Consider the following 15578-nt stretch of genomic DNA (forward strand, 5'->3'; position numbering starts at 1 on the left):
GTTAATATGAAAGTTGGTTTTACCAGGGGGGGTATGACAAGCAACAAAGGGGGTACATTTAGCCTAACCCTTATTAATTAAAAGTGTATAAGAATATGATCAATTATTTTCTTTAAAACATGGACGCTAGTTATGAAGTAAGAAAGAAATACGTGCGATATGTGTATAAATCAACATCTCTACACATTTGTAGTTTTGATTTTCTGTTTTTTCAGTTTATATAAGATTCAAAGCAAAGAATTGATAAATAACTATTCTTTGTGTGTGTCCTATACTAAAAGTAAAAGTGCGGCTATATGGAAGTCCTGTACGTTTACCTGATAAAGAAAATTAATAAGTATTACTAATCTTTTCCTTTTTTCTAAATGAGTAGTTTATGATATCCGTTATCTATTAAATAACTCTACCTTCTTTTTTTATTATATAATATAAAAGAGAAAAACAACGGTGGAAAACAGCAACCGTGGGTTTAGTCAAACAGGTTTCTATTGGACCGACGACCATCAAACATTTTAAAAAATTTATCCATCCACTTACAAAATAAACAAGGCCAAGTGTTTTGTTTGTTTTGCAGCTGCATATAATTATTAATTAAGGAAACCAAGATACCTGGCTGCCTGCCATAGGTATAAAGATTTGAATAATAAAATATATATATTTTAGTTTGTTTTGGTAATCTGGAATTAAAAAAATGAGAAAAATTCATAAACATGTGACTAAAGAAAAAAAAAAGTTGGGTTCCTAATTCCTCCTATATAACCAATCTCCACACCAGTCTTCTCATCCCATTTATATTCATATTCATATTCATATTACTACTATTACTATTATTCATTCATCCATCTCTTTCATTTCATTTCGTGAAAAGCAAGTTGAATAAAAGGTATGTATGATGCTTGCCACCTGCTTATTATTTATTTATTTATTTATGTTTCTGTTGTTACTATTGTATCATCAAACCAAACAAAGCTAGCTAGTTTGGAGTAGTTAATTAAGCCTCGTTTGTTTGTTTGTTTTTGGGTGGCAGTTGATTTTGATCATGGGCGAACGTGTACTGACCCGCGTTCACAGTCTTCGTGAGCGCCTGGATTCTACTCTGGCAACCCATCGTAATGAAATCCTGATGGTTCTTTCAAGGATCGAAAGCCATGGAAAAGGAATACTGAAGCCTCACCAAGTGATGGCTGAGTTTGAAGCCATCCGCAAAGAGGATCAGGCCAAACTCCATGATGGCGCCTTTATCAACTTCTCAAAAACACACAGGAAGCAATCGTCCTGCCTCCATGGGTTGCACTTGCTATTCATCTTCGACCGGGTGTTTGGGAGTACGTACGGGTCAACGTCAACGCCCTCGTGGTCGAGGAGATGAGTGTTCCCGAGTATCTTCACTTCAAGGAGGAGCTCGTTGATGGAGTCTCCAACGGCAACTTCGTTCTCGAACTAGACTTCGAACCGTTCACGGCCTCCTTCCCCCGCCCCACCCTCACCAAGTCCATTGGGAACGGGGTGGAGTTCCTCAACAGGCATCTCTCTGCTAAGATGTTCCATGACAAGGACAGCATGCACCCGCTCCTCGATTTCCTCCGAACCCACCACTACAATGGCAAGACAATGATGCTCAATGACAGAATCCAAAACCTCAACGCCCTCCAATCTGTGTTGAGGAAGGCCTCCGAGTACCTATCAACGCTGGACGCATCCACTCAGTTCGAGCATAAGTTCCAAGAGATCGGCTTGGAGAGAGGCTGGGGGGACAAAGCAGAAGGCGTGACGGAGATGATCCAGATGCTGCTGGACCTTCTGGAGGCCCCGGACGCCTGCACTCTGGAGAAGTTCCTTGGAAGAATCCCAATGGTCTTCAATGTCGTCATTCTTTCTCCCCATGGTTACTTTGCTCAGGAGAACGTCTTGGGGTATCCGGACACCGGTGGCCAGGTGGTTTACATTCTCGATCAAGTTCCCGCTCTGGAGCGGGAGATGCTCAAGAGGATAAAAGAGCAAGGCCTTGACATCGTTCCTCGCATTCTCATTGTCACAATGCTTCTCCCTGATGCCGTGGGAACCACTTGCGGGCAGCGTCTTGAGAAAGTGTTTGGAGCAGAGCACTCTCATATTCTGCGAGTCCCCTTCAGAACCGAAAAGGGAATTCTTCGTAAATGGATCTCTCGCTTTGAGGTGTGGCCATATATTGAGACCTTCACCGAGGTAATTAAGCTACCTATTATTATAATTATGAAATTCTAGTTTAACATGACTAATAATTAAGTTTAACATGGCTAATAATTTCACCAGGATGTGGCCAAAGAAGTAACAGCAGAGCTGCAAGCCAAACCGGATTTGATAATTGGAAACTACAGTGAAGGCAACCTGGTTGCCTCTTTGCTAGCCCACAAGCTGGGTGTCACTCAATGTACCATTGCTCATGCCCTGGAGAAAACCAAGTATCCTGATTCCGATATCTACTGGAAGAACTTCGACGACAAGTATCATTTCTCTTCTCAGTTTACAGCTGATCTTATTGCCATGAACCATACGGACTTCATCATCACTAGTACTTTCCAAGAGATTGCTGGAAGGTATATACATACATACTTCCTTTTCTTTTCAATCATCATCTTAATATTAATGCTATTGCTATTTCTTAACGTGTATTGATAAATTCAGCAAGGACACAGTTGGACAGTATGAGAGTCATACCGCCTTCACAATGCCTGGACTATATAGGGTGGTCCGTGGGATTGATGTTTTTGACCCCAAGTTCAATATTGTCTCACCCGGTGCTGATATCGGGATCTACTACTCTTACACCGAGAAAGACAAGAGGCTCACAGCACTCCACCCTGAAATCGATGAGCTTCTCTTCAGTTCCGTTGAGCACGAAGAGCACCTGTACGTTGGTTGTCTTTCCTTTTTATATACATTATACACACATATACATATACTAATGGAATGGAATGTGATGTAGGTGTGTGTTGAAAGACAAGAATAAGCCAATATTATTCACAATGGCTAGATTGGACAATGTAAAGAACTTAACAGGACTGGTGGAGTGGTATGCCAAGAGTGATCGGCTTCGTGAACTGGTGAACCTTGTTGTGGTGGGTGGTGACCGAAGGAAGGAATCCAAGGATCTTGAAGAGCAAGCCCAAATGAGGAAGATGCACGAGCTTATCGATAACTACAAGCTCAACGGCCAGTTTAGATGGATTTCCTCACAGATGAACAGGGTGAGGAACGGGGAGCTGTATCGTGTGATTGCGGACACCAGGGGAGCGTTTATTCAGCCTGCATTCTATGAGGCGTTTGGGTTGACGGTGGTGGAGGCCATGACCTGCGGTTTGCCCACGTTTGCGACCCTTCACGGGGGACCTGCTGAGATCATTGTTCATGGGAAATCCGGGTTCCACATCGACCCCTACCATGGGGACCAGGTGACTGAATTGCTTATCAATTTCTTTGAGAAGACCAAACAAGACCCCTCTCATTGGGAGTCAATCTCCAAGGGTGGCCTGCAGCGTATCCAGGAGAAGTAAGTAAAGTACCCAATTGATTTATTCTGATGGATATCTTTTGACTGAGTACCATCAAGATAAATGTTTGGTTGTTTTGTCCTTTGTAGATACACATGGCAGATCTATTCAAGATAGGTTATTGACGCTCGCTGGCGTTTATGGATTCTGGAAGCACGTATCAAAGCTTGACAGGCTTGAGATCCGTCGATATCTTGAAATGTTTTATGCTCTTAAGTACCGCAAACTGGTATGGTAACCCTCTCTCTATTATTTGATATTGAAGAGCATATATAATGAGTTGTTTTTGCAGGCTGAATCTGTTCCATTGGCTGTTGATGAGTAAAATACAATGGTTGGTCAAACGGAGGCTTTGGAGTTGTGCTGCTCTTATAGATATATGTATAATAAAAAAGAGCATTTTGAAACGCTTATCCTTTTGTATTGTGTGACTGTGTGTGTTTTTTGTAATTGATTCCTGCCTTGAATTGGGTCCCAAATTGAAATTCGTCATGAATTTTTTTTCGTAGTAATCTCTCAATGTGACACACTCTCTCTTTCTATATATATATGTGTGTGTGTGTGTGTGTGTGAGAGAGAGAGAGAGAGTTAATAAGCTGATTCTTAACCCACAACTGAACCTGTTATTTGGAATAACAGAGTCCCCTTTACAATTAAACACTTATAATCCAATAACTTCACCATGCCAGGATCATATAAAAAATACAACTATAAAGTGTGTAAGTTGAATTCATCTTCTGATACCCTTACTCTCCATCCGGGTACATCTTACACTTTATTATTAAAAGAATGTTAGAATAAGTGATAGTCCTAATTGGCAATCTGTTGTATGTGCTACAATCCTATACATAATATCTTTAAGCTGTATAAATTATGTATTTACAGTTTCTATGGATGATCTATATTGAAGGCAAGATAAAGATAAAGATACACCCCATGCTTATTGATTCACTAAACCAAGTTAAAAGGGGCCTATGAGATTCACAACTAACTAATCTTGTTATGAGATCCTTAGACATAATGCAGTTGCCAATTTAAATCTCAACTTGATTAATCATCATCCACCCATGGTTCCACAGTTAAAGCAAATAATCATATAACTGCCATCGAGTATTTCCTACATGACTATTATTAACAAAGCATGATAGTTATTAATTAAGTTAGCCAGTGACTTCCTAAAATAAAAAAGTTATTTTAGATCTATCTGATCAACTTTACTGCCATGTCCTTGTTCCCATTTCTCGACATCAATGAATTATAACTAATTCGTGTTATGCATCAAATATAACTAATTAGGTCAAAACCTTCAACAACACCCAAAATCGATCGCTAATAATTTTATTTATATTTATGATTTCACTTTACCAATGAATTTAGATGATCCTCATATCATATGCGATGATTCTAACCTAGTAAATGAAATGATAAATTGAATGGATAGAATTAGAATAGAAGCTAAGCTTACCAAATGAACTCTTCGGATGGAAATGATGATGATGTTTCAGAAGTGATTTTGAATGATGAAATTGCAATCTTCTTTGTCCTCCCTCACACACACACACACACACACACACGCAGCTGCTTCTATTTTGACTTGATGTTGGTCAAAGTGAAAGAACCGCTTTGGAATTTTGGATACATCCAAAACTTTTTAAAAGTTTAGTGTTTACCCATAATTAGTCCTTCACATTAAATACATTATTGACTTTTAGCACCTCATTTTTTTTTACCATATTAGACTAATATGAATATCACATCATTTAGATACACAGGAGGAGGTTTTGAGATGTTACAACTAATCGTTCACAATTTTAGGATTTCATTCATGAAATGGCATTACACCAAAATTAGTGTCATGTCCTATATTTCATAAAATACTTGTAGTCGCAAGAAAATCTTGTTAAAAAAAATTATGTATTATGATCATATCACGTAATTTTGAAAGTCTAAATTATTATTTCACCTTAACCATCCATCCAAAGGTTATGGGATACCAACCGTGTTGTAAAAACCCCAACTATGCATCAGTGTCCTCGCTCTACTACCTGACTTAACGATTTTTACCACATTGGACACTAATAAACAATTTGGTACCTAACTTCCCCTATAATTTTCATCAAAATTTAAGAAACAACTATGTCTCAAACACAGTCAAATCAACATTAGTAAACTTCTCTCAAACAAACACACTTAGATTCAGATTTAAACAGTTAAATTCATTGTCTTTTTGTGTCTTGAACACCCCCCCCCCCCTTTGGGCCGGCGACAACGACCACCTCGCTGACCAAACCGTTGCCATCAAACTCACATAGATCAACATTTTCCAGTAAGCAAAAATACCTTAAAACTGCTACAAAATCGCACAATTGCGCTGGTCATATAATTTGACGGTGACAGTTGGATCAATTTTCATGATCGTACCAACGACCTCCCCCTCCCCCTCTTGTCTTTTCAAATTTCCGATCAATAAACCAGTAAGACGAGCAATTTGAAATTATACGTGTAAATATGTATGAATACAAAAGTGTGGTACATTAAAGAAAAATAACTAGTTGCTATTATTTGAATACTTATTCAATTAATTACCTCCGTTTATTGTGTTTTTATATGTAGAAAGAGAGTGACCGCCGTGAAGTCAAGAATGGAGTTTTCCGGCAAGAAGTCATCAAGATCAGTAGTTGCTCTGATAACAATCATCATCATCATCCCCGTAGCATTCCTCATCATCCTCTCTCCCTCCTGGTTATTCTCATACCAGACCCATCATCACAAACACAATCAACCGCATCCATTCATCAGAAACACCTGCACCAATACCCTCTACCCTTCTCTCTGTCTCCACACCCTCTCTTCTATTCATTCTTCCATTTCCATCAATAATAATCATTCCAGAGTTGTTGAATTCGCCATCAACAAAACCATCAGACGTGCTACCAAATGCCGTTCAAGATTATTACTAACAATGACCACCAACTGCATTGACCTACTGGACCAGACCATCTATGAACTCCAAGAATCCATCAACGCCCTACACCTACACCCACCTAGTTACGCCACCATCAAGAACCTACTCAGTGCCGCCATCACCAACGAGAACACCTGCATTGAAGAACAACAACCCCACCGACACCGCCTACAGAAATCCCTCACCCCTATCATGCGCATGATCAGCAACTGCCTCGCCATCGTCAACCACATCGACGACACAACCGCCACCAACGGGGCTGGGCTCACCACCAGCCTTCTTTCCCGCCCCCACCCCCGTGTCCATGTCCCCTCTTGGATGACCGCTGCTGACCGCCGCCTGATGCAGACGCCTCCCACGCCTACTGTCGTTGTAGCCATAGATGGCTCTGGCAACTTCACCACCATTGGCGCTGCGGTTTCAATGGCCCCTAACCGAAGCGCTGCGAGATACATCATTCAAATCAAAGCGGGGGTCTACAACGAGAACGTGGTGATTCCCAGGCTAAAGATTAACATCATGCTGGTCGGAGAAGGGATGAACTCCACCATAATCACCGGCTCCAGAAACTTAGTGGACGGCTACACCACCTTCACCTCTGCCACATTATGTATGTATATATTTCATATTTTCACAACTTTCATGTTATGCATATACATAAATGCTTATTATGCATTGTGGTGCAGCTGTTATTGGGAACAACTTCTTGGCGCGAGACCTGACCGTCATCAACACAGCAGGCCCGGATAAGCATCAAGCGGTGGCTCTAAGGGTGACCTCTGATGCTGCTTTCTATCACTGTCAGTTCATCTCCCATCAGGATACACTCTATGCCCACTCCCTCAGCCAGCTGTACCGCGAGTGTGCAATCCACGGCACAGTCGACTTCATCTTTGGAAACGCAGCCGCCATTTTTGAAAGATGCCTGATTCTCGTTCGCAAACCAATCCCTGGTCAGAAAAATGTGATCACTGCGCAAGGAAGATTGGATCCAAACCAGAACACAGGAATATCACTGCAGGACTGCACCATAATGGCTGCACCAGACTTTTCAGTTACTGAAAGGTCCAATTTCTCTACATTTCTGGGCAGGCCATGGCGGAACTATTCCAGGACCATAGTTATGAGAAGCTATCTTGGGGACATTATAGACCCCCGAGGTTGGTGCGCCTGGAATAAGTACAGCAACCTGGATACTGTGGAATACATCGAATACATGAACTTCGGGCCAGGTGCAGAAACTAGAAACAGGGTACAATGGGCCGGTTATCACAAGAATTCCAGTACAGATGTTGACAACTTCACCATCCAGTCATTTTTACATGGAGCAAACGAATGGTTAAAGTCCACAGACCTACCCATATGCGGCGGTCTCTATGCAAAAGATTGTAAAACTGCTGCCTCTGCACAGGTTTACTGACAGCCATGTATAGAAACAAATACACACAGCTTCAAAGCTTATGCAGCAGATAGTAATTTTGAGTATGAGATTTTTGAGAGAAAATGTATCATGAAAATAGCCACATACTTACTGCATCAATGTATACTGCACGTCCAAGCTAAGAAAATTGTATATATCTATATGTATGTATGTATGTGTGTATATGTACATGTTTTTTTTTCACTTATACAGATGGTACACTAGAAGTCTAGAACAAAACTTTCGTGCGTGCCAAAACTAAGAGCAAGTAATTTATACAGATGGTACACTAGAACAAAACTTTCGTGCGTGCCAAAACAAGAGCAAGTAATTTTCTGCATTCACATCAGAAAACCAAACATCTTTGGTCAACTGACTTGACTTTGAAAGATAAACACTGTCATTCTGACTTTCGGGTCTTGCTTGATTTGTGCATTACTAGATGTTTTTATGCTGTTGTGCATTTTGAGGAGTTCTTGGATAGAGAACTGCTGCCCATAAGAAAGCCACGGCAAGGCCCACTATGCTGTTAAAAGGCTGGAACGGGTCACAACCACCACTTATCCATAAAGGATAAGGCGTGGTATTATAAATCAAAAATCCGCCTTCTTTTAAGATGAAACTAGAAGCCATAATCCCTGCACGCAGCCCAGTGGGAACGGAGAGCCTTCCTTGGCATCTCTGCCTAACACCTGCCAGACCCACTGATAATAGCCAAATTCCTGGCATTGCCTTTAGTGACCTTGCATCCAAAACACATTTCATTAATTTTTTTATTGTTTGCTTACGAAGGAGTAAAACAAAGTGTGCTTCTGTTAGTGAAAGCCATACTTACCACTGAGATAACGAAAATGCAAGTCCAGAAAGGATTATTCCTTGATTGTATCCAAGATCAACTGCAATTTCTTCAGACAACCATGACCTGAAGGGCAATTCTTCAACTGTTGTTACAAGCCCTTGACCAACAAATCTAATCACTTTCTCAAACACCTTGAATCAAATCCATATGAAACCATAGATATTGCTTCCTCAAAATCTTTAAGTGACTTAGCTTGTAAAGCCTTTTCAACATCAAACCCTTTAGATCGACCCAGAAATAGTTCCTGCAAGCAATAACATACGCTATTCAAAGGCTGATCAACTTTTAAATCTGATGAAAATGATCCTGTAATATCTTTCGTAAATCTTCAGACAGTTAAAAGTCGTTTTGATCACCTAATAAACTATTAGACCAAAATATACAGAAAGAGATTACTAATGGCAGGTCTTACGCATTCCATTGGAACATTCCCTATACCTTGTTGGATTGCAGCATATCAATTAAGCCGGTTGCAAGATTATGTCCACATAAGGATGACTAGAGGCCTGTTGTAAATCAAAAGGATTGTCTATGCATGTGGCAGCTGTAAGGAGGCGTTTCGTCTCCAACTTGCGCTAGATACTTTGTCAACATATTAGCACCATAACCAAAGCCAACAGCCATGAAAGTTGTCCAGGGTCTGGCCCTGCTGATAAACTGTACAGCCGTGCGGATATCATCGCTGTCAGCAGCAGTGAATAACCTGCATTGCATATATATCATCAGCTTAGCTTATTGGGGGTTTTGATGCATAAATAGGATTGATTACCATACCATGGGGTGGTGATTGGGGAACGGGCGCAACCCATGGGATTGATGACAATGGGGAAACAGCCGCGAGCTAAGCATTGAGAAACAAAGGAGGTGACATTGTGATCCATACTCCCATCAGTAGTCCCTGGGACGATTAGTACGGTGGTGTCGAGGGCGTGTTCGGAGGTCAGGTCCTCTAAAGTGGCAGGCCAGTCGAGGGAGACAACTCCGTCATCGTCGGTGTGGAGGCATATTCTCTGATATAATTACATTATCTGTGGTTGTTGAATGCTGAATGATAATTCGTACAGAGGTAACTGCTGCATTTGAATTTGAATGTTGTTTGTCCTTGTGAAAGGGAAGAAGAAGAGAGGCGATAAAAGTGTTAAAACGGCGTGGGAGATGTAAAGAGAGTCCAGTCTCGATGATTGGATTTGAAATGGAACTTGGAAGCAAGAGCAAGAGAGGTGGTGGTGATACCAGGGGTGAGCGCATCACAAGGAAGTATCTGCTGCTGCTTCTTCTACGCCTCCTATGTCGGTGGAGGAAACTGATGCTGCCGATGTTTAGCTGGTGGTAGTAATTGAATGCCTACCATTGATTGCTATTCAGGCTGAGGCTCATTGTTAGTGTTTTAGTGTTGACTTTGAATTCTCATGTTCCTACCTCCCTACCAGTTGGTCCACATAACATAAACCCCAATCCCAACGCCACTAGCGCCGACTCTGGATCAATCAATTTCAACATCAGCCAAGCCCAATTCAACCCATGCCCACTAACACACCAAAGTCCAACTCAAACTTTGCTATTCGAATTGAAATTATTATTATTATTATTATTATTATTATTATTATTATTATTATTTATGCTTATATAAAACCCCATCCAATCCAACCCAACTAATATAGTGTCAAACAAACACAGGCAAATAGGGAGTTCTATCGAATAAAGTTCGTTTACTTATCGAGCCTTAGCTCAAAGGGAGTGTTTGGCCTGGCTTTTTTAACAAAGCTTATAGCTCTTTTAGTTTTTTTTTTTTTTTTACAAAATAAACTTAACTTGGTGTTTGGTTTAGCTTTTTAAGCTTATGATTACTAGCTTATATAAGCTCATTTGAAGATGGTTTTTTAGCTTATTTGAAGAAGTTTATTTGTGTAAGGATGTTAGTTACTCTATTTGTCCTCAAAATGGTGATGGATTAGTAATTATTGAAGTACCTTATTACTCTAACAAATTAAAGAATGGTGGATTTAACAATTTATTAAGATGCATAATTAACTTGTAGAATATAAGCTAATCCAAACGCTCTAAAGGAGCTTATCAAATAATATAAAATAAGCTATAAGCTACTTTAAAATATAAGCATAAGCAAAAAATTATAAGCTAGGCCAAACACCCCCCTTAGACTTGTATGGAAAGCTCGTTTAGGCTTATCCAACTTTAACAAGCCTTGTGTATTTTTAAGTTTAACATCTTTTGGACTTCTATGTATTAATTTTACACTATATGGTCGAGCTTGATCCGAGTTTTGGCTCGTTTAAGATACTACACGAGCTTGAGTCGAGCTTAGGCTCATCTAAGGTTTTTCTCTTAATATATTAAAATAATTGTAATCATATATTAATTAATTAGTTAATTAACAAGCTAAACCCGACCTTGAAAAACAACTCACTAGTGGAGCTTGAAATAAGCCGTGCTTGGGCTCGGCTCGACTCATTTACGCCGCTACCGACAAATGCAAAAACTATTGTTACACTTCTTGTCCTTTAGGTTTAACTTAAATTGTAGTTTTGTGCTCTTTAACTAAAGTATACTTACATAAAGCATCCTTTATTTATACATTTGTAGCACATTACATACTGTGTCGTCATTAAGCATATGCTTGTTTTGGTTCGTGTAGGTGCGTTATCTTTTTTGTGTAAGTTAAAATATGTGTACATTTTTAATAATTAATGTCATTTAAAAAAACAACTGGACATTTAAACATGACGGAACTTGAAAAAATGTAACAATGATAGGATATATCAATTTTAATCACATCGACAGTTTCACAAGTGTGATGGGGCATTATTTTATTATCTCATCCATTAATTTCTTAATATAATGATCCAAATGTCTTTCTATACTTTATAGTTTAACATGTTAACGACCCTTACTATTAATATATGTGTGTATATATGATATTATATTATATTGTATGGAATAAGAGTATGTGTATGATGTCATATGTTATATTTGGTGCTGTGTCGTGTAGTCATGATATTAAGGGTATGAGATGTGGCTGTGAGAGTGTGGGGCATTGATTTGGAGGAGCCTCATATATGATACTACCAATAAACGATCCATACCACAAGTTAACTAGTTGTTGCAATTCTCTTGTCTTTACTTGTCAATTGTGGGTTACATTCATTGCAACCAAACCAATACATAGATATGATGCTGAAATATAAATCTTTTTTTTTCTTTCACTAATATATTTTGTTCGAGAAAGCCAAATGCATTTTCATGAAAATCAAAATAATAGCTACTAACGTATTGATTTAAAAGTAAAACAAACTTTTAATTAAACAACAAATTCAAACATAGAATTTAATTTTAGTTACAAATCAAAACACCACTACGATATGGAAATTAATATGTAACATCCTAATTTTTCGTTCGGATAGTAATAATAATAATAAAATATGATAGGATAAGTAGGCTTTTAGATGAACTTAATTATGGACCAAAAGGGAAAGATGGGCCTTAGGTCTATGGGCTTAAGGGAGTATAAATACCCTTAAAACCCTAATCCTTTCCATTTTATCCATTCTCTACACCATAGCCCACCTTGGAAAACACACACACCATCCTATAACCCGAACCAAGATCCGAAGTCGAAACCCAAGATTGTTGGTGCTAGATCGTTGTGACGAACCAAAGAACATCAAAGACCAGCTCGTGTTCGAATACCGACTCGTCTAAGGTACGTTTATATTTAGAAATCGTTCATATAGGTTCGGTTTGATTAAGGAAATCATAGATCTGTGTTAGTTTGTTATAAACGAATCCAAAACAACAAATCTTATGGAAATTGGTTAACATTTGATGGGTTAATTGTAAACCTAAGTAAACCCGTAACCTATGTGCCTAAATCGCACCCCTTAAACATCGATGTTAGGCCGATTTGATGGTTGGGGTTTGTAGGCGCTGGTCAGACGATTCCGTTGATACCAAAATCGTGATATTTGGTTAAGAAACGAAGGTTTAGTTGCAGATCTAAGATCTGTTGACTATTTGCTGTTCTTGATGATTTTGACTTTGACCCTGGAGTCAAAGTCTGGATAAGAACTATTGGTGATTCGTTATGGGTGATTCTTTAGCTAGTTCGTTATGGGAGCTTAGCGAATCAGAGGGTGATCCGTTAGCTAATTCGTTATGGGAGCTTAGCGAATCAGAGGGTGATTCGTTAACTAGTTCGTTATGGGAGCTTAGCGAATAAGAGAGTGATTCGTTAGCTAGTTCGTTATGGGAGCTTAGCGAATCAGAGGGTGATTCGTTAGCTAGTTTGTCACACCCCGACCAAAGGCGGAACATGCCGGGGTGCAACGTAATTGGACAAATACACAAGACACTATTTAAAGTGACAATATTCATTTAACTCATTTTATTTCAACAAATCGATAAACAACACTTCTCGTCTACACAAACAAACTGAATACAAGTAATAATTATATTGTTCGTTTTGCTAATATCCTAAAGGTCTTGGTAACGTTTTCCGTCAAGCACTCGAGTCAACAAAAGTCAAACCTGTAACATTTCATAAAATAAAGTTTGTCAACACAAAGGTTGGTGAGCAATTCATAAGTTTGAGCATATAAGTGTATAGTATGAAAATCCACAAAACTTGTATACAAAACAATAAATAAGAGCTATAAACTGGAATAAATAGTTATCGCTAAACAAGTTAGCGACACCTAGCTATTGGCAATTAGTCTAGGATTTTATGACAGTTGCTAATAAGCTTACATTAGCACCACCTAGCTACAAGGGGATGCCGAGTAGTCTAGGATTTATAGTTATCGTTAATAGCATACGTTAACGACACCTTGCCATTGCCAAATGGTATAGGATTTATAGTTTCACCATCCAAAAGCTGTAAACACATAGTCAAATAAGCATACAATACCAAATCGAGCAATTATTCAAGTAAGGTATACAATCACGTTTGTGGGTTTAAGATGCAAGTAATTAAAGCATTTAGTTTGATAAGTATGAAATGTCACTCCAAAACGAAAGATGGAAAAAGGGGTATGAAAGTACTCACATCGATTGATGAACCGAGAAATAAATAGATAAATAAATGAAGCTCGAACGGTAAACGAACAGATCCGACTTGAAACGATAAACACATTAGCTAAAATAAATAATGTAATATACATTAGTGAACTTGAAACCATAATGAAACTATATTTGAAACATTGGACGAGAAGGTTCGGTTGTTTATCGGGTTACCGGTTAGTTTGTTAATGATTAGGGACTCGTACATAATTAATAATTATAATAAAAATAATATTATTTTATTGGGCTTTTAAATAGCTAAACTAATATTAAAAGAGACAATACGGGTTTTAAATCAAGGGTTCGGTTTTATAAAGATGAATTGATAATAAAGTTTATAATAATATTATTAATGATAAGATAGTAATGATAATAATAATGTTAAAGATATGTTGGATATATATATATATATAAGATAATGATGTTAAAAATAATAACAATAATTATTTTAATAATACTAATATAGTATAATAATTATAACAATAATTATTGTTAATAAATACTAATATTAATAGTTAAAGAATAAAGATCTTAGTATAAATTATAATGTTGTTGATAAAAATGATAATAGTAGTATGTAATATTGATAGTAAATAATGATACCATACTCGATGTCGGGTTGATTTCTAAACGAATTCATAAAATAAAAATAATAATATTATTGTTAATAATAATTAATAAAAACATGATTTTACTAAATAATAATAATATGATCTTTATTAATAATAATATTAACAACTTTAATATTTATACGAATAATAATAATAATAACAATCATAATAATAAAAATCCATTTATTATGAAAATAATGGTAAAAATAATTGTTTTGGTTAATGATGATAATAATAATAATAATAATAATAGTAATCGTTAAAACTAATGAGTTTTATATATTTTAATAGTTTTATACTGAATATACAACTTTTAACAATGATAACACGAACTCGGTTTTAACGTGGGACTCGAACCCGGGTCTTGACGAGACGACTCATAAATCAAATTTCCGAAACACAGTCCAATTCTATATTTTATATAACAAATTATAACCTAACTTTTTCCCACAACATAAACACCCGATAACCCTTTCCTTAATCCATTTATTTAAATCCGAAAACGAACTCGATAATGAAATCTTAAAATCCAACATCAAGTATTATGTTAAGCCGAGCAAAAAACCTTAAATTAACAATACCTACTCGAAGCCGGAAAGAAGGGAAGCACGGGTTCGCCGGAACCGATTCCGGCCGTCGGAAAAAGAATCGGAGAGAGATAGAGTGAGAGAGAGAGAGAGAGTGATGTAGAGAGAGAGAGTGAGAGATACGAGAAAGAGAGATAGAGAGGGACGGCTGAGAGAGACCACGGCGGCCGGAATTCCGGTCGCCGGAAAAACGAGGGAAGAAGGTGTGGTGATTTCCGGAGGTCGAAAAATGGGAAGGAGGGGTGGGCTGTGTTCGGTGGTGACCAGAGGTGGTGGCCGAAGTTGGTGGCCGAAGGTGGTGCGGCGAAAATGGAGGTTCGCCGGAAAAAAGGCAGGGGGTGGGTGGCGGCTGGGTGAAGGTGTTCGGTGGTGGTGTTGGCCGGCAGGGGTGGCGTCGGTTGTGGCGGCGGCGGCCGGAAAACAAAGAGAGAAAGAAGATGAGTGGATGGTGGTTAATATGTTGTTAGGGTTAGGGTATTTTAGTTCATATATGTATATACATATTTTCACAACAAGCCCCTCAAGTTTGATAT

The 15578-nt window shown here is 38.3% G+C and overlaps 1 protein-coding gene, 1 long non-coding RNA gene and 1 pseudogene across 3 annotated transcripts; 2 read left to right on the forward strand and 1 right to left on the reverse strand.

Annotated features, from left to right (window-relative positions):
* The first annotated feature begins 741 nt into the window (after positions 1 to 741).
* On the forward strand, positions 742 to 3855 carry LOC143572128 (sucrose synthase-like; annotated as a pseudogene). Its single transcript, XR_013142216.1, has 7 exons — positions 742 to 883; positions 1028 to 2205; positions 2293 to 2576; positions 2665 to 2889; positions 2966 to 3529; positions 3620 to 3759; positions 3823 to 3855. The product of XR_013142216.1 is annotated as a sucrose synthase-like (transcript).
* A 1699-nt stretch (positions 3856 to 5554) lies between these two features.
* Positions 5555 to 8134, forward strand: LOC143572042 (pectinesterase-like). Its single transcript, XM_077057311.1, has 2 exons — positions 5555 to 7105; positions 7182 to 8134. Exons 1-2 carry the CDS (start codon positions 6172 to 6174, stop codon positions 7913 to 7915), a joined length of 1668 nt encoding a protein of 555 aa, XP_076913426.1. The 5' UTR covers positions 5555 to 6171; the 3' UTR covers positions 7916 to 8134.
* Positions 8135 to 8186: 52 nt separating this feature from the next.
* On the reverse strand, positions 8187 to 8857 carry LOC143572053 (uncharacterized). The gene is made up of 2 exons (XR_013142203.1): positions 8751 to 8857; positions 8187 to 8657 (listed from the first exon to the last, which is right to left on the reverse strand). It is a non-coding gene; the product is annotated as an uncharacterized LOC143572053 (long non-coding RNA).
* Positions 8858 to 15578: the final 6721 nt, after the last annotated feature.

The sequence above is a fragment of the Bidens hawaiensis genome, unplaced genomic scaffold, assembly GCF_021521415.1.
Source record: "Bidens hawaiensis isolate Kalapana, Puna unplaced genomic scaffold, B.hawaiensis_p1.1 tig00001368_1, whole genome shotgun sequence".
NCBI lineage: Eukaryota > Viridiplantae > Streptophyta > Magnoliopsida > Asterales > Asteraceae > Bidens > Bidens hawaiensis.